This window comes from Solea solea, chromosome 1 (genome assembly GCF_958295425.1).
Source record: "Solea solea chromosome 1, fSolSol10.1, whole genome shotgun sequence".
Taxonomy (NCBI): Eukaryota; Metazoa; Chordata; class Actinopteri; order Pleuronectiformes; family Soleidae; genus Solea; species Solea solea.
Window position 1 is genome coordinate 32,459,371 of NC_081134.1, and position 18,356 is coordinate 32,477,726.

Sequence of the window (18,356 nt, forward strand, 5' to 3'; positions counted from 1 at the left end):
GGTCACACGCGTGTTTTGCCAAAATGTGAGGAACGTGACTGACAATTTGTTGATGAATACACCACCCGTTCACCCCGGTGCCTACGTGCCGATCGTCCCGTGCACCAGTCCAGGGAGCACGCAAGATTGTGCTTTACGATTTACTCTAAGCGCATCACTCGTGTCATGTGGTCATACGGTGCGGTCTCTCATCCTGGCGCACTTGCCAAACACCGAATGAGGGCTTTTTTCGCGCGTAAACGTTGTGAAAACTGGTTAAAAATGGGAAATTATTTGGATGTTCCAGTGTATTTCTTTCAACAGTAGCTCCCTGGTTGATGGGGAGAACTAAACGTGGGCTGCTGTTACGCGCTCTGGGTGTGTCGGCTGACGTAAGGGAAGTCCGCTATCCGGTGGCTGCACTGTGGGAACAGTATAAATCCGCGCCACTGTACCACTCAACGATGGGAAAAAGTTGCACTGGAGTTCAAGCGCGGTGTCCTGTTGCGTGATCTCCCGCAGTTTAAATCAGGAAACCAATCATCTCCACTCACTGAAACCTCGGCACAACAGCCTGGCGCGCTGTGTGCAGGCAGCTCTTTGCGGGGGGAAAAAAAACAACCACCAGGAATTAAAAAACAAAAAAAGAATATTTTTTTATTTTTAAAACTACTCTCTGCCTCGGAGTCGCCGTACACCATGAAGTCTGCTCTCATCTGCCTGCTTTGTGGATTTTATGGTGTTTTAGCCAAAGGTGAGTAACAGGTTTCCTTCATGGTGCAGAGCGCACAGAGCACCTGCTGTCAACAGTTAAACCGTGTTTATCGCGACTCACTGATTGTTATATATACAAAAAAAAAAAGAAAACTGTAAAAGGATTTAGTTTCAACTTTGTAAACACAAGTGGGGAATGAAAGTGCTCGCGCGTGTTGCGACCTGTAGAAAAATGCCTTTTACGCACCACTTACGCACGGCTTTTGTCATGTGGAGCCTTTAAGTGGCTTCTTTTACATCTTGGCGTTTTTCCAAACTACAGTCATGTACTTAAACGTCAGTCATTTCGTTTGAAACAGAAATTAAAGAAATATTTCTATCACGCTGTGGTGTGTGTGCGTGCGCGTCCCATAAATTGCTATGGTTCGTCACGGTTGCCTTCACGCGTGTCACACTTGTTCACCCTGTAAACCAGCTGTTTGCTCCAAGTGCAGTGAGGGGGATTAGCGGTGAACGGTTTGCAAAGCTGGACTCACGCCGGGCGTTGTTTCCCGACAATGACGAGTTTGTCAAATTAAGGTTCTGATAATAATTAACTTGGGAACAGAAGCCGGTCATCTGGAGAAAACAGGAACCAGAAACCCAACACTGAGTCGCGTTGGTGCGCTCAACTCATCCAAGTGCTGTGTCATTGGTCACTTACTGATGAAAAGTTGTTTCAGCCAAAGGAATTTCTACCGAGAATATTTGTGTCACTTCATCAAATGTACCCACATTTGTTTCAACTGTATTTTTAAGTATATTTATCACATAAAAAAATGACATTTAGACAACCAAATAATCTCTTGTTAATTATCTATGTAACTATTTTCCTCCAAGTTATATAGTTAGATTTTTTTCCACTAACCCTCAACAACTGCCTACACTTTTCTTATCAGAACGAATGAAATAAGATTTCATTATAGTCAATATAACTGCTGTGCTTGTACACTAACCTTAAACAGTGCATCGGATTCAAATGCACACTATTCAAACACACACAGGATTAATGATTAATGATTAATGACGATGCACAAATTCCATTAGTCAAGGTTTCATCACATTTACAGTTCTTGATTTCTTCTAAAAAGAAAAGCAGAAGTTCTTGATACATAATTGATGACATTCCACGAAAGTTATTACTGTTTTATTTCCCTGTAATTTCTTCAAACTGAGGATATTGTGTAAGCAGCACTGACTATAACCTTTCCATAAGTACTAGTTTTGACATATTGAAACATTGATACCAACAGTGTTGATGTTGCCAAACCAAATCTTTTAGTTTTTAACTTTAAACGATGATAAATCAATAGAAGGGATTTAATAATGAGAGATTGGAAAGAGAATGATTTACTTTTTTTTGATGAAGTCATTCGGCTTTATTTTTGGCAGCTTGGGGAAACCCCCCCCTTCCCCAACAAAGAAAAAGGAGAAAGCCACAAATGGCCTTGAGGATCCCTCACTTCCCCTTATTTACTGTGCTGTGCTGTGATTGTGTGAGCATTCAAATCTGTCTTTGTGAGGACAGTTTGACCTTGTGAAGGTTAAGTAAGACTTGGTTTTAGGTTGAGGCTCAGGGTTAGGTCAAGTCAGTTATTCCCATCCCTGGTCCTCACACCTGATTCAAATGGTCAGGTCGTCATGGAAACATCTGGGTAAACATCTAAAACATAAGACTGAGAAATACTGTGTTAAGGCAGGGATCACTGCAAAATTTCGTTATGTCCTCATAATGACCATAAAAATTCTTGATTCTTGATTCTTGATTTTAAGGGTGAGGGGGATGAATCATACCGTAAGTTTCCTCACTAAACTTTGCTGCACAAGTGTGTGTGTGTGTGTGTTGCCTACACACACACTGTCAAATTCAAGGAAATGGAATAGGAAGTGCTAGTAGTGTGAGTAATGCTGGATCTGCTCAATGGGGCCTCCACTGGGAACAATGATGCCGACATTGAGTGGGAATAATAGACTTTAGTGATAAGTGCTTTATGAGTGATTTAACTTCTCACAAAGCAGCGGGGATGGTTTTTGTTTTGGAGACCACTCACTGGCACGGTCAGTAACGAGCGGTCAGAGTGAAGGACAGACTTCCCTGAATGATGTTTCCGCTGCTGTTTGGAGGAAGGAAGGGTGGAGAGCCATCTTTATCTCTCATTAATAAACCTCACCGTTGGAGTGGAGAGAAGTGCCTTGGTTTCGATAAACAACACGGACGCTGCTGCTGCTGCTGCTTACGCATTTCCACGCGAACCCTGTCAAGTGGCCTGAGCAGGAGAGGTGCAGTGAGGGTCACAGATGCCGTGTCCTGCATGCAGGACGTGCTGCCGAGCGGCTGGAAGTGACCGACCGAGGCAGCAGGTTCTTCAATCAGTTAAGAGTTGGGTTCGCTCCAGTTTGTAGTGGACAGAGTTTACAGGATCTGGTCAAAGTATTAATTAAGTGGAAAGCGTTTTGTCGTCCAGGATTTCCTCTAAACACAAGTCACGTGTTGACTTTTGTTAAGGATTTGGCCTGAGACTGCAGCTACACACAAATGCAAAGATATAATATACACACACCACTCTAAAAAGCTGTAAAGTCTGCCTGAGACCCTATGTTACAACCTGACCTTGACCTCTTCGCAAGAGAAGGGCAAATAATGCAAATCAATCTTAACTTGACTATAAACAAGCCTACTACTTCTACACATTCATACAATGCTCTCGCTCTGTAAGTGAGACATTCTCCTCTCTCATCCTTTCTTCTCCGTCTGCAGATACAGAACAAAAGGGAAAATACAACATCCCCAACCTGGACGTGAAAACTCGACAGCTGATCGTGGACGCCGACCAAACGCTACTGCTCAGCTGCAGGTGAGCAACAATTATGGTGATTTTTGTTGCTGTCGATGTTGTTCTTCTGCCTCTCGTTGGCTGTACGTACACAAAAACATTAACATTGTTACATTGTGTCACTGAAAACTGTGACAGCACAGTATAGAATCCACCTCTGACTCTTCGTTTCGTTTTCAGTCAAACTCCGACAAGCAACTGTTTGCAGCCGTCTCGCTTTAGTAGCGCAGTGTCGCTGCTGCTGCTGCCACTTCCGTGCGCCCTTGACATAAAAAGAATCACTTCCTGCGAGTGTCATGAGATCTTAACAAGCTGCTACGCCGAGAAACGCAGAGAGCGAGTCGTGTGTGACACTGACAGACCTGTGTGAACTCATCTGACAATGGCTGGAATCTGAGGGCCAAATATTTCAAGATATCCTTGATTTTTGGCAATGTTCTAATGTAACAAAGTACAAATACTTTACAAATACCTAAGTACAAAATTCATTGAAACTCCACTAAATTTCCTCTAACGCTCTTTGTCACTCGTTACTACCAAATAAAATCAGAAGAAGAGTAGGTATTATGGTCTGTATTTATACGGAGCTTTTCGGAACTGCTTTATGCTACATTTTTCACACATTCACCCGCTGCAACGTGGGGTTAAGTGTCTTTGCTCAAGGACACATAGAGACTAGCAGAGCCAGGAATTGAACCCACCAACCTTCCATTTGAAAGACAACCCGCCCTACCACTGATGCACCATGGCTCCATCCGAACTCCTTTTTAAAATACTTTTACTTCTAAAACTTAAGATATTTGATACTTAAGTACAGTAAATGTCATGTACTTAAATACTTTTACTTAAGTAATATTATAAAAAAAGTGACTTTCTGGTAAGACGCTTGTACTTTTACTCAAGTATCACTTTAAGGTACTTTATACAAGACAAAAAAAATTTGACTGTGATTTTTTTTTTCTCCTTCCTTTCACCTGCTGACCAGGGGTCGCTGGGAGCTGACGTGGGCGTACCCGGCAGGTGTGGCCGAGGACCAGGTGCGAGTGGAGGAGTCTCGCTGTGGGAGGACGAGCCAGCACTACTGCAGCCGTCTGACGGTCAGCAGCAGCCAGGTCCAGAACACGGGCGCGTACCGCTGCAGATATCGCCACCGACCCCTGAAAGTGTCCTCGGTTTATGTGTATGTCACAGGTAAGACACCCCCGCGCGCCCCGTCTTTCACTCGCACTCACTCACTCACTCCCTCACTCCTTCACCTTCATGTCATGCGTCTTGTTTTTAGCCCGCGGCTCAAACAGGATACACTGGGTGCTAAATGCAGACCAATGCCAGCGAGACAATTATATCTAAACACAGTTTGTCTCAACAACACATCCTTCTGGATGACTCTGGCACGGTTTCACTGCCCTCCTCCCCTGCCTCTTTTTTCTCAGCACAGGCCAACATCACTGTTTGTCTATATATATATATAAATCCTTTTTTTACTTTCATTTACGTGCTACCTCGAGGCCAGGAATAGCCCAGCTGCTGAAAGACTCAGACTCGGGCAGAGTTTCCCAGGGCATCAGCCTTATCTGCTCTGTTCAGCCTTGCTTGAAGCATCCTGTGCTTGGGGGAGGAGGGGAACGGCCTGTAAGGGAGGGGTGTTGCTGGGAGGGGATGTCACTGTTTCTCTACAAGGTGGCGACGGGGAGGTATGTGGAAGTGTGTGTGTGTGTGAAGAGTCGAGAAGGATAGGATGAAGGCCGGGGGTATCCAGGGGCAGAGGAGGCACAATGTCTGCCCTGCCAGCTCCTCCCTGTCCTGGAGGGTGACGCGGTTCGGGGCCGGGCCGCGCAGGGGCGGCGGAACCGGGCCGATGGCCAGGGTCACAGGGCATGCTACTGTTTGGCCAACAGGACTCTTGGGGGCCATCAATCGCTCGGGTCGCCACGTCCATTAAGCAGCAGACTTGGCCCGCGGCTGTGCTCAAACGTTGCCTCCCTCCCCGAGTCCTCTATTAAAAATCAAAGCGAGCGGAGGAAGCCTTAAGTCTGCTAGTCCTTGGGGTACTTTTGTTCAAATGTTCAGAGATTTGCTTTCCTTGAATAACACCCTACGGTAACAAACAATACAGCGAGCAACACCCACACCTTTCAATGGCACAGGACTGCTACAGTCGTCGAGCGGGGAAGAGAAAACACAGAGAGGCCGTTTGATTACTTCTAAACACTTTGTGCAGTCATTGTTGACCGCAGGCCGTCATTTGCTGAATGGGTATTCAGTGAATGGGCGTGGAGGGCAGTGTGTGTGTGTGTGTGTGTTTAGGAGTGTGTGCGTGTGTTTGTTTTTGTGTGTTGTGCAGATTTGATACCCGGCTGGGCCGCTTGTTTGTGTGTTTGCGCAGAGAAGCGAGTGATTGTTTGCGCTCCTCTTTGTTTGTGCATGAAATTAAAGGGTCACTTCACAGAAAGTGATTTTTTAAAAGAGCCCATTTTCTCACCCCGTCCGGGGGGTTGTCGTGTTTCCTAACAATACAGCTTGATTTTTCGTAACAAAAGACTCCGTAAGTATTCTTCTCTCATTGTGAGCGAGAAGTGTTGATGCGGTCACTTTCTATTTTCATGGGCTCAAAGTAAATATCCTGCAACAGGTAGCTGAATGCTGAGGACTCAAATTTTCATCCTTAAAAGCCACAACTCTGTACAACCTAGTTGGTGAAGGTTATTGGGCCTTTATGATGCCTGAAGGTAATACATGCAAACACCAATAATTAAAAAGAAAATCAGCATTTTTATGTACAACTCAATGAAAGCACTGAAAGATAAAAAAAAAAGTAAAGCACTTCTTGTACTTCTCAGTCTATTTATGACGTTTCTGTTGCACCCTTCCACACAGACGGCACTGGTTTTATTAATGGTTTGTCTGTATTTGTGCCTCTATTACAATCGAGGTGACATCTGTATCTTACAGCTTTAAGCTTGGATGACACACAGACAGAGAGCACACATCAGCAAGGCCGTTAAATCCTACATTTCAGTTTCACTCTTATAAGAGAAAATGAAACAGGACGCTGGGTCTGATCTGAGCCGTTTCATTGATCTCAGCACTTTTTACACCAAGATATTAGACAATCGATAAATTGACACCACGTAAGCGCCGTCTCTTTCCTTTCAGGTGAGAAATGTGTGAATTATTCAGAGTTCCCTGGACTCTGGAATCAGATTTTATCATTCATTTAATTTCACTCATCCTCTGACAGAGGCTAAATAACAATAACAATAATAATAAGATAAAAAAAATCTATTTACATACATCATTATTGCAATCATTTTGCCAAAGGATCAATAGTTTATGTCATTTTTTTAAATAAACGACTTTATTATATCTCTTTATGATATATAAAGATATATAAATGTAATATAACATGACATGACATTTGAAGATGAGTCTTCAGTTTGATTAACTGAGAAAATGACAGTAAATATTCGACTCTAGAATGAATGGCCTATTTCAACCGTGCATTATGTCATTGTGTGAAAGTCTTTTTAAAGTCTTCGTCTTCTTCATGCTTCCAGTATCTGTGTGCCTGACCGCAGTGTTTGGGTTTCAGACAGCCAGCAGCCATTTGTGGAACATCCGGATATGAGCCCCGACGTCTTGTACCTGATGGAGAAGCAGCCGCTGGTCATTCCGTGCCGAGTCACTCACCCCAACGTCACCACCACACTGGTCAAGGTCAGTGTGAGTAAATATGAATCAAATGATGTTCTTCTAATTGCACACACACACACACACTGATCTCACCACAGAGACTTCATCATTAGTCATCTACTTTTCCTCCTTCCGTGATAGCGTTAAGTGCGCGTACAATGCACTGTCCTCTACACCTCCCTCCCTCCCTCCCTCTCTCTCTCCATCCTTTGCCACATTGTTGTCACATCTTGGCAGCCGCTGCACTGTGGCGTGTGTGTCCGTTTGTTTTTTGTCCGTGTGCGGATATGTGTGAAAGTGTGTGCGGATATGTTTGTGAGTGTTGGTGCTCGAGTGCTGAGTGAGGGGGAGCGAGAGCAGACGGCGTCACTAAGTGCATACAGGTGTATTTTGGATTGCCTGCTTGCTGTGTAATCTAAACGTGAACGTATCCACGTCTGTAGAGTACATGTGGTGTTTAAGTCCGAAAAGGAACGTGTCCCGTCTGTTCCCATCGGTTCCAGATATCCCTTTTCTCCATGGCTTTTTCCATCCAGTTCTGCCCACAGCAGCTCTGCCCTCACCTCTGGAGCCAGGACGCGGGGTCTGGTTTGCCCGGTTGGCCCTGAGCCGAGGGCATTTCCTACCTCTCTTGTAGTAAGAATCCTGGCTGCCCACTTCCCCCTCCCCAACTGATGCTTTAAACAGCTGGCGTGTCTGGTGGAGGAAGCAATGGTAGCTGCTGTTTGCCCCGACACATCAAAGTACAGTGTGTTCTCTTTAATCGTGATTATGATGCCTTGTGCGTCACAGTAGGAAGCTCATTGTGCTGGAACTACAATAGAGGAGCTGTCAAGACTCTGCCAGTCCAACTGAGAATTGTTAAGTAGGGGTTGATTTAAAATCTTGGGTTTTCTATTTCTGTATTACCAAATATGCTTTGACTTTTCTGAACCTGTGTGGTTCAGTGTTTAAAGTTCTTAGATCCTGCATCCTTCCGTTATCTACACACATGCTTCCCAAACTTACTATAATTGGCACCCACTTTTAAACGATCGTAACTCAAATCACAAAAGAAATTGTGACAAAAGCAGATATGTGTATAATGTTCAAGTACTTTACGGCCATCTTTCCAACTTTAATTGGTAAACTAATCACTTAAAACATCATTTCGTACAAGTCAATTAAAAACATATATATCGTTTTTTAGAGAGTTTAAGTTAAAGGTCGGGAAACCATCTGTGGATCTTGATCCCATGATCCATACCACTTACCCTGGAGTGAATCCATCCACACAGATACAGGTGTAGGTGAACACACATGCTTTGTTTTTTTGTCGGAGAGGCGTTCCGTCCACACGGAGACAGCGTTTTAGGGGACCTGAAACGGTATTTTTTGAAAATGCCTCCCAGGGTGGGAAAAATTCAAAACGCCGGCCTTGTGTAGACAGCGAATACACAACTTTAGGAAAACGATGAGGTCATATTCCCAGCTCTCTCTTGCGCTGTCATTCATTGTCTTGTGTTTGGAGATTGTTTGACAGTAAAGTAGCATTTAATCATCCTTCAATCCCAAAACAAATGACTCATATGAATTTTAAGTGGAAGTGCAAGACCCAGGTGAACACACTCCTTTCTTCTTCTGCTTGATTTTTCTTTTCAGCAAACCTTACTTTTTACAACGCTGAAATGTTGCTTCATTTATTTTATCGGCGACTTCACTCGCTGTTGAGTTTGCATGAGTAACCAAACCTGAAGAAAAGCCGCGTATATCTGCACAAACATGCAGACTCAACACAAAAAGGCCCAGGCATTTGAAGCAAGAACATTCCCGTGCACCACCCAAATTCCTGTTAAATGTCCAGGTCTTTCTTACTGCTAGCACCACATTGTGTCACTGGAGTGGCTAGGATGGTCTCCAGATCCGAGACCATGGTCCTAACCTGGAAAAGGGTTACGGGAATGAGATCCTGCCCCATGTGGAGGAGTTCAAGTATCTCAAAGGTCTTATTCATGAGTGAGGGAAGAATGGAGCTGGCCATAAACAGGTGAATCACTGCGTGTCTGCAGTAATGCATATGAGGCGGCTCTAGCATCTGGTTAGGATGCCTCCTGGACGCCTCCCTGATGAGGTTGGAGGTCTCCAGGGAAGACCCAGGACTTGCTGGAGAGACCTCACTCAGTTGACCTGGGAACGCCTCTGAAAAAGCGGGATGAAGTGGCCAGGGAGAGGAAAGTTTGTGCTTCTCGGATGTTTGTACGCCAATATCACTGAAGTTACTGACGGTTCAGTGTCTATCATCTTGTGGTAAAGTTGCATTATCAACCCTTAAATGCACAGGAAAACCTAAAGTGGTTGTCAAGCTTATATAAAAATGTAGAAGACCCTCATAGACCTCGTTGTTGGCCACTCTAGAAACATGGCAGACTGTGTGGAAGAGGACCTCCTCCTCCTGATGTAGATATTCCTGAAGACCAAAAATGAAAACCCAAACTGTGAATAATATGTCACATCTCTGCTGGTAGATCATTCTAAATTCCAGTCTAAATATAGACGTCAAACAGGTCTGGGTGAACAGCACTATAGACATGTTTTTTTTAGTGTGTTTCTTCCTTCACGCTCACAAAGGTGATTACTCTAAATATAGCTTCCCTCCTCTTCCCTCATCTCCAGTCTGGAACAGGAATCCACTCACTGTCACAGTCCCTGGAGTGTTTTTTCCTGGAAGGATTTTGCACTTTGCTTGGATCTTTGACTTGACCCTTCACGGCAGGAACAATACCCATGAGGCCTTGCTCTCGTTGTGAAAGTGAGCAGCAGATCCCGGAGGCGCGGCTTGATGGCTTGACATGGGGTTTCAGTCAAATTGTCTATATCCTGAAGCAACAGGATGCGAGGAGAGAGACTGGAGGGCGCGTTTTCTCACATCCTCACTCCCCTTGACTCATTAACTCCTCCCGATGTTTCCCCAAACCCGCGGCGCCTCCACCTTTGCCTCGTCTCTATGTCGGGGTAGAGGGTCGGCGTGAGAAGGGGCGGAGAGGGCACAGAGTTTGGGATGAAAGCCGAGTGGGAGGCACTCAAAGGAGTCAGAATATCAGAGGTGATGTGGGAGTTTGTGTGTGATGTGCGATGGGAGTGTCTTTTTTGTTGTTTCGTGAGTGCGTTTGTGAAGCGGTCGTCTACCTGGTCCCATGAGAGTGGGTGGGAAGTTTCCACTGTGTCACAGTCACATTTCCTCAAGGCGACTTCCAAGAAAACAACAAGGCTGCACAATGTAATGCGTCCATAGCTATAAAACTGTATCATAAAACAAACACTGTGGGAATATAAACAGTTCCCTTGCATGCTCCTTTGACTTTAGACATTAGGCACTAATAATGCATTTCCCTTCTCCCACAGTTTCTCCCACAGCTCCACAACCCGAGCTTGAAACCAGACCAGATGAACATCATCTGGAACAGCAAGCAGGGCTTCACCATCCGAAGTCCCACCTTCTATTACATCGGCCTCTTCTTCTGCCAGACCGTCATCGATGACGTCACATACAAGTCGCGGAAGTACTTTGTGCACAGGCCAGGTGAGCACGCCCTCTGCCGCAGCACATACGTCCCATTCAAACAACTCCAACTCTTCTCTGACCTCTATTTTTTGTTTGCTTCCGTCTTTCCGTCAGTGAGTAACATCATGGAGGTTTATCTGAACGGCAGTGGACGCGTGCAGGCCCTGAAGGGGAGGAGTCTGGTCCTGAACTGCACCGCCACCGGGGAGCTGAACACCAGAGTGACCATCAACTGGGATTATCCTGGAAAGGTCAGTCAGCGGAGACCAGAGAAGTGTGATGGTGCAGTAAAGCTGGGTCAGAAAGTGCCATGACTATGTTGTCACTGGAGAAATTCAGTCAGAGGATGAATCACAGTGGTTTGGAAGTTGAAACTCTTTCAGGTTTCCTCACACAGATGACAACATGATTTTTTCCTCTCGCTTCCTCTTCAGGTTAACAACGACGCGTTCATCATCAGGAGGCTTGTGAAGCACAGAACGCACATGGAGTTCTACAGTATCCTGACAATCCCCAAACTTCAGCGGACAAACCAGGGTGTTTACACGTGCCGCGTCAGCAGCGGCGAGAACGCCAAGCAAAAGGAAGCCGCGGTGACCGTTTACGGTGAGTCTCTCTCTCCTTATAAAAAAAATAAAAAGTCCCCTGACACGTTCAACCACACATCACTCATCATTTATGTAAATGGTTAAAGCAAGTTTCATTCTGATGTCGTCTTGTGATAAAGACACTGAGTCACTGTCATGGGAGGACAGCAAAATCTACCTCCAAGAATTCAAAGAAGTTCCCTCTTTGTTACATAACGTCACAGGACGTGTTTTTCATTTTCGTTCTTCTTTCATTTTAGACCGTCCGTTTATCCGTCTGAAGCCCAGAAATGAGTCTGTGCTGGAGGTTCAAGCCGGACAGAAATCTTACAGAATCGCTCCCAAATTAAAAGCTTTTCCTGCCCCGAAGGTCATCTGGTAAGAAATCAGAAATATCTAAGTTCACACCTCATCCTCATGTTTGAGATCAGAGTTTCCTCTTCACTGTTCCTCTCCCCCGTTTTTCCCTCCCTGTTGTTAATGACTAAACAAAGGCTTGTTTGCAGCTCCATTTGAATCACTGACACTCCCTGCACCAAGTACACGTGAAAGGCCCGATTATGTTTATTTAAGCAGACAATCACTGCTCATCATGTTAAACATGAATTTGCTATTAACTCTGCATTTGTTATCATCCAGAATTGGTTTGGCTCCGAAAGTGGGATTCCTTCCTTTCCCGTTTAAATCATTTAAACATCCTAGTTTTATTTTGGATACTTCCATTATTTGAAATTAAATTATTCCACAAACACCAACTCACTCCAGTTCTTGACACTTGGAAAAACGCTGTTATAACTTTGTATCTCCTTCTCAACAATCCTTTTTGTCCTCAAGTCTAAACTGGTTTCTTTTTGCTTTTGGCACGATGCTTTCTCAAGTGACAGCTCTCAATGAAGATTTTATACTGTGTGTAAATTGGGAGATAACCCTCAGATTTAAAGTTTTGCACAGCAATGGTTTGCGCGACGGCTCAATAAAAAGGTCACTTCTTAAGGGCGCTAATCATTTTGACCCTGGTAGTCAAATAATGCAAGTATCCAAAATAAAAGTAGTTTGAAAAAAGCTGCGTTCAAAATTCTCTTCTACGTAAATCGTTGCTCAGAGTTTGTAATTTTTCTGGCCAGGCTGAAGGACGGCATGGTGGCTGCAGAGCAATGCTCCCGATACCACATGGACGGGAATTCCCTGGTGATCCGGGACGTCGCAGAGGAGGATGCCGGGAAGTACACGGTCCTGGCCAAAATCCAGGAATACGGACTTTACCAGAACCTCACGCTCACACTCGTCGTCAACGGTGAGAATCGAGAAACAATCCAAATCTAAAAAAAAAAAAAGGCCACAGTAAGCTCTGATGGTGTACTAAATGTTGTATCTGTTTGTGTGTGTGTGTGTGTGTACACTTTCGTGTGTGACAGTGAGTCCTGAGATAGGGGAGAAAAAGGTTTCATTGCAGGACCCGGGTTCTGTGCCACGGGGGAGCAGACGAGCCCTGCACTGCACGTCCCACGGAGTCCCACCTCCACACGTCCAGTGGCTCTGGCATCCTTGTCCATCTAAAGGCCGGTAAGAAGACCAGCAACAAACTGAAATACTATGCAGTATGAGCAGTACATTTATCAGAGTTTAATTAGGGAACAATGAGTTCTAATCACCTTTGAGACCTCCCCCAAAAAAGAACTTAATTTAAAGCTGCAGTGCGTAACTTATTCTGCCTCTCAGTCTTGGTAACATTATATTTATGCTGCGTCCTTCATCTGAAATCTGGCTCTGTCGAGAAACACTTTAACACGTGACTGAGGGAGCGTTTGTGTGTATACACCAGCAGTGCCGTGATGGGCAGATATTTATTTATTTTGTCAAACAGCCGAACAACTGTTCTTCTTTGTGTTGTTAGTCAAACTCCAACCTCTTTTGCACTCGTCTAACTTTACTAGCACAACATTGCTGTTGCCTCCAACTGTCTTGGCATGAAACAAGTGCCTTCACACGTGTGCAGTGCAGTGATGTCCCCGGGTGACACGAGCTCTAAAGGCTTAAACGTTCAAACGCAGCGGTCATATTTAAAAGCTACGCACTACAGTTTTATTTGAAGTGTAACCTAAAATCGTGAATTCACTTTAAATCATTCAGTAAACTGCAAACAATATCAGATATCTTTATGTATTTGAACTAAAAAAAAAAAAGGTTAAAAATAATCTTTAATGATAGAAACACACAATGGTTTTTTTTTTTCTCCTCTGTTAATTGTGTGAGATTTCTTTTTGCAAAACCCAGACATGTTTTGTCTATTTCAGCATGTGTTCAGACAGCGTTTCCTTCTTGTAACCAGAACAGATGCCTTTGGGGGCCTTTCATGTCGCGGGAATGTGTGAAAAAAATGTGTGTGTGTGTTTATTTGTGCATGTGCAAACCCCCCACAACGCGTGTGCGTTTCATGGTGTCTCCGTTTTTGTACGTTTGCTTATTTGATCAACTCTCTCTCTCTCCGTACGTTTGTTCTACTACTATCCTTTTCCATAGGTTTCTTCATGTACATACACATGTGTGTGTCATTGTGTGTGTGTGTGTGTGTGTGTGTGCCTGCCTGATACATTCACAGACACAGTACACAGTGTATCTCAGACTTGAAAGGGCAGAGAGAGAAAAAAACACGCACACTTCAATCGAGGGCCAGTTTCGTGCACTCAGTCACGATTTGTTGGTTTTCCAAATCAAACACTATGATTTAATGAATTTCCTGCGGAGGACATAGGGTGAGAGGGCTGTTTATTATTGTGATTGCTCACTGCATCCTGTGATGCCTTTTCTCATATGTGACACACACTCTGTACTGTGTATATATGAAGTTCCCATGCCCAGCCCAGCGATGCACCGCACACCTACGAGAGTTTGACACTTGGCAGAAACATTGATTGGGCTGATCTTGGAGGTTACACACGTATTGTGTTGCTTCTGACCAAGTCAGAGAGGTTAAGTGTTACCTGAGAGAACCGCGGCAGCCGCCCTTTACTCTATTCCCCCTCTGAGATGCGCTGACATCATCAGTGTACTTGATCCTTGACCCCGACACTCTGACATGGCACCGTGCCGAGATGCCTCCACGGTGGTTTCATCTGTTTTTCCGCCTGGATACAGTTGTCATGCACAGGAAATGTTAGCCCTTTACTTATAATATCTGCCGCAATTTATTCAGATTTTATGACTAATTTTACATCCATTTGCATGTGGAAGAACAACCTGTTTATGAAAGTTATTTGTCTCTCAAATCTCAAGTTAAGTCTCTCTAAGTGTTGAACTTAAACTGACTTTACATCACAGTCCAGTATCAATATAAATTGCACTTGGGACATAACAGATTTCAACTTTATAATGTTTTACATTTAAAACTTTTTTTGAACCCCCAAAAATTTCATTTTATGACTGAGTTTGTTTCATAAATGCACTCCCAAAACTGACACACATCTGTGTTTAATATTTGTTCTCACTTTGATAGTTTCAAACATAAGCGATCCTCGTATATATTCCTATTTCCTTCTCTTCATTTAAAGAAAGAGTTTTATTCACCACACCACAAAAACATATCTCTAGTGTTTTAGAATACTAAGAATTTATTAAAAAAGATTCCAGATATGCAACTTTATTTATTATTCTAATTGCGCTTTGCTAAAGCCGCTAGAAATTCTCAAAATGAAGCGTTTGCCTGGTTATTTTAACACGTTATTACTATAATATTATCCACCTGACACCAATGTTATCGAGCTGAAAACTGCATTCGAAATAAGCATAATATTACCTATTGTGACTGAGCTAAATTATAAAATGTTACCATTTATTAATTACACACACACAACAGTGTATACATACTTTTACACATACATCTCAACAGACATGGAATGTGTGTGAAACTACAGCTTGTTGCACATAAGCAGATAACGTTCTGGCCTGATGGTAAAGCTTGACTGCTCAGTCCCTGTGTTTAATGTTTAAGAGATGGTTTATTTGTTGCATTAATTCAAAATCTATATCTATAACTGGGGAACGGATAATTAGATTCTTCAATTATTGGCTGTGCACACTTCCATTAGCCACTTATTAAATGTTTATTCACTGGGGGACGTGAAGTAAAGTCTTATCCGTCAGACTTATGGTCCTTTTCTTTTTTTTTTCTTTCTTTTTTTTTTTTTTAACAAAGCTCTGTTCTGGTTCTGCTTCAAATGTCTTAAGTGTGGATCCTCACTTAGGCCCCTTGTTCTTTGCAGCCCGGCTGCACCACAAGCCTGACGCCGCGCCAGAGGAGGAGGCCCAGTGACTGTGCACCCGGCTGGGCCCGGCTGATGGGGGGCCCTCACGCCTGGGTCCTGGGTCCATTCCTGGGTCTGGCCCTGGGAACCGCAGCGCTCTTATCTGGCCCAAGCAGGAGGCGCACTGGGCTTCCTGTGCAAAAATCAGAGCGCTTTTCCTCTCGTTGTTTGGCTTCCTCTCCGATGCGAGACGCTTCCCAGCAGCGTGATTGTCCCTTCGTCTTCAAACGTGGCACAGTCCACTTCCTCAAGAGCTTGATCTATTCTTGAGAGCCCCTAACCCCCACCACCACCACCATCACTCCCCTTCCCCCCATCTCTGCTGCCCCCACTCACATACCTCACCTAACCCTTTCCTTCGCCACCACAACCCAGCGTTTTCTCTCCCTATCCCAGAAGAACAACTGCCCGCCCATCACCTCCCAAACCTGGAGCTCACCTCCCCTCTCCACAAACTCCAGCCAGAACTCTCAGTGACATCACCGGTGATCCTATAAGCCACCCATGGTCCTGTGCTTGTTAATCTGCTGTAGAAAGTGAGGAGCGTTGAACACTGCTGAGCAGTGACGACATGGGGACACAGGAAGAATATATAAGTCACATCACGAAGGATATAAGGACTCCTGCTTTACTCTTATTATTTATTTATTGTCTTCATTCCCCCGACTTTCATTCCTCCCCTCGCTCCCAGTCATCATGTAGTTGTTTATGCTTTTTTTTTTTATATATATATATAACATTACACAGACATTTTGAGCCAGAAGAAGTGCAATCCTATCCATCTGTCCATCCATCCATCCATCCATCCATCCACCAGCCACATTTCTGGAGCTGCTTTGCTTGTTTTTTGTGTCCTAGAGTGGTACTATAATGGGTGCATGAACCATGCCATGTCTCAAGCCCACGATCTGATTCTGACATCCACCAAAGCTGTGAGTTTCTGTTCCGATTTTTTTTTTTTTTTAGCCGCTGGTAGAAGGTCACCGTGTGCTCACCGTTGGATGGGCAAAACAAGAGAGAGGACAAAGCTTTGTGTTGATCACTATGGGATGCCCACAGTTCTCTATTAAAAAAAAAAGAAAAAAGGTCTAACGCAGACAACCTACCATGTAGGACGTCTCCACCGACCAGAGACTATGACTGCCCGCTGTCGTGTTATGTCATCCTGTGTTGTCCAGCGTCCACAGCAAAATGTCTTCCGTTTGTGTGTCCGTGTAGTGACAGTCCTGTCGTCTTTGTATCAAGTAAAAAATATAAATGTACTGTACGTGTGATGCTACAACCTATTTTAATAGAACGAGTGGATCCTGTTTAAGTACATTTAATTTCTCTGTGTGCGTGTGTGTGTGTGTGTGTGTGTGTGTGTGTCCTATTCTACGGGTGTCTCCCAATGTGACTCATTCCTTTGTATACAGATGTTTTATGAGTAATATATGAATCTAATATTTAATAATTTTATACAACTAACTTACATATGATGAATGACAATATTTGCCAACTTTGTATGAATCTGTTAAGACGTTGTTATATCAGTTGTCTGTGGGATTTTTTGGGGGGATTTTTTTTTTTCATTTCATTAAACTTTGCTTATATTTGTGTACTGGTTGGCGCCGCGCTGTGGTTATTTTTGGGGGGTCGAGACAGGAACACAGAGGGACAGGTTTCATTTTAGGCAGCTGAAGAGAGAACAGGACAGGAAGAGAAGGCAGGAGATGGCCGCCACTGATACACAACCTGCAACAGTTCATTCATAGCTGCTCACCCTGTCACCAGGCACACACTGTGTGAACGTGTGTGTGTGTGTGAAAGTGTGTGTGTATACGTGTTCATTTTCTGTGTTTAACCATGTTTATGTCCACACATCCATGGAACTAATCACATCTCTATGTGTGTCTCTTTGATTGAAAATGGTTTTTCCTGGGAAGCATGGGAGTTTCTCTCTCTCTCTCTCTCTCTCTCTCTCTCTCTCTCTCTCTCGCTGTGTGTATGTGTGTGATTTAAAACACAAAAAAATAAGTATGTTTTTGTGCATTTGTGTAGCAATTTGTGTGTATGTGAGTGTCAGACTTGCATGCACAGGGCGGGCCGCACATTATCTAGATTCCAAGAGGAAGGGCAATCAAGCGAGCACAGAGGAGGAACCAACCTCAGGGAGGTGCTCGGGTAAGACAGACAGAGGGAAACGAGCAGAGAGGGACAGTAACTCATTCATAAACACGCAGAGGATCATTCACAAAGAGGAACACAGCTTAATCCCCCAAGTGCTCACACGGCACAGATCTGTGCCGCAGGTGCACCCTTGGTAAATTGCCATGGGAATAATTGTGTGTGTTTATAGGTCACATATTCAGACTTTAAAAAAAAATTGATTCATTTATGATTCATTTTATATCGCATTTTCAGTAGTGATGTAAAATCGCAGTAATTGTGCGGAAGTCACAAAATAGAGCGTTTTTTTTTCTTTTGTTTCTGTTCATAAAAATGAGCCGAGTGAACTTAAACTGTGACGTAGTTGGTGAAAAAAATGAAAAATTTCAGATTTCCTATAGGTTGTGCTGAAAAAAAAAGCATACAAGACACTATATTAAACATTCTTATAGCCTCTGTATATATTGTAGGTTATAACAGTGATGGAAAAAAGCAAGGTGTTCTAAGGATTAATGTCCAA

The 18,356-nt window shown here is 43.9% G+C and overlaps 1 protein-coding gene across 1 annotated transcript in view; it reads left to right on the top strand.

Annotated features, from left to right (window-relative positions):
* The first annotated feature begins 449 nt into the window (after nucleotides 1–449).
* flt1 (fms related receptor tyrosine kinase 1) overlaps nucleotides 450–18,356 on the top strand; it is a 49,745-nt gene continuing 31,838 nt past the window's right edge. Inside the window, exons 1-10 of the mRNA XM_058638162.1 lie at nucleotides 450–733; nucleotides 3,491–3,587; nucleotides 4,552–4,757; nucleotides 7,159–7,283; nucleotides 10,641–10,818; nucleotides 10,915–11,051; nucleotides 11,235–11,406; nucleotides 11,648–11,765; nucleotides 12,512–12,681; nucleotides 12,803–12,950. Coding sequence (XP_058494145.1) covers nucleotides 679–733; nucleotides 3,491–3,587; nucleotides 4,552–4,757; nucleotides 7,159–7,283; nucleotides 10,641–10,818; nucleotides 10,915–11,051; nucleotides 11,235–11,406; nucleotides 11,648–11,765; nucleotides 12,512–12,681; nucleotides 12,803–12,950 — 1,406 coding nt within the window. The 5' untranslated portion in view covers nucleotides 450–678. The remainder of the gene's footprint in view (nucleotides 734–3,490; nucleotides 3,588–4,551; nucleotides 4,758–7,158; nucleotides 7,284–10,640; nucleotides 10,819–10,914; nucleotides 11,052–11,234; nucleotides 11,407–11,647; nucleotides 11,766–12,511; nucleotides 12,682–12,802; nucleotides 12,951–18,356) is intronic.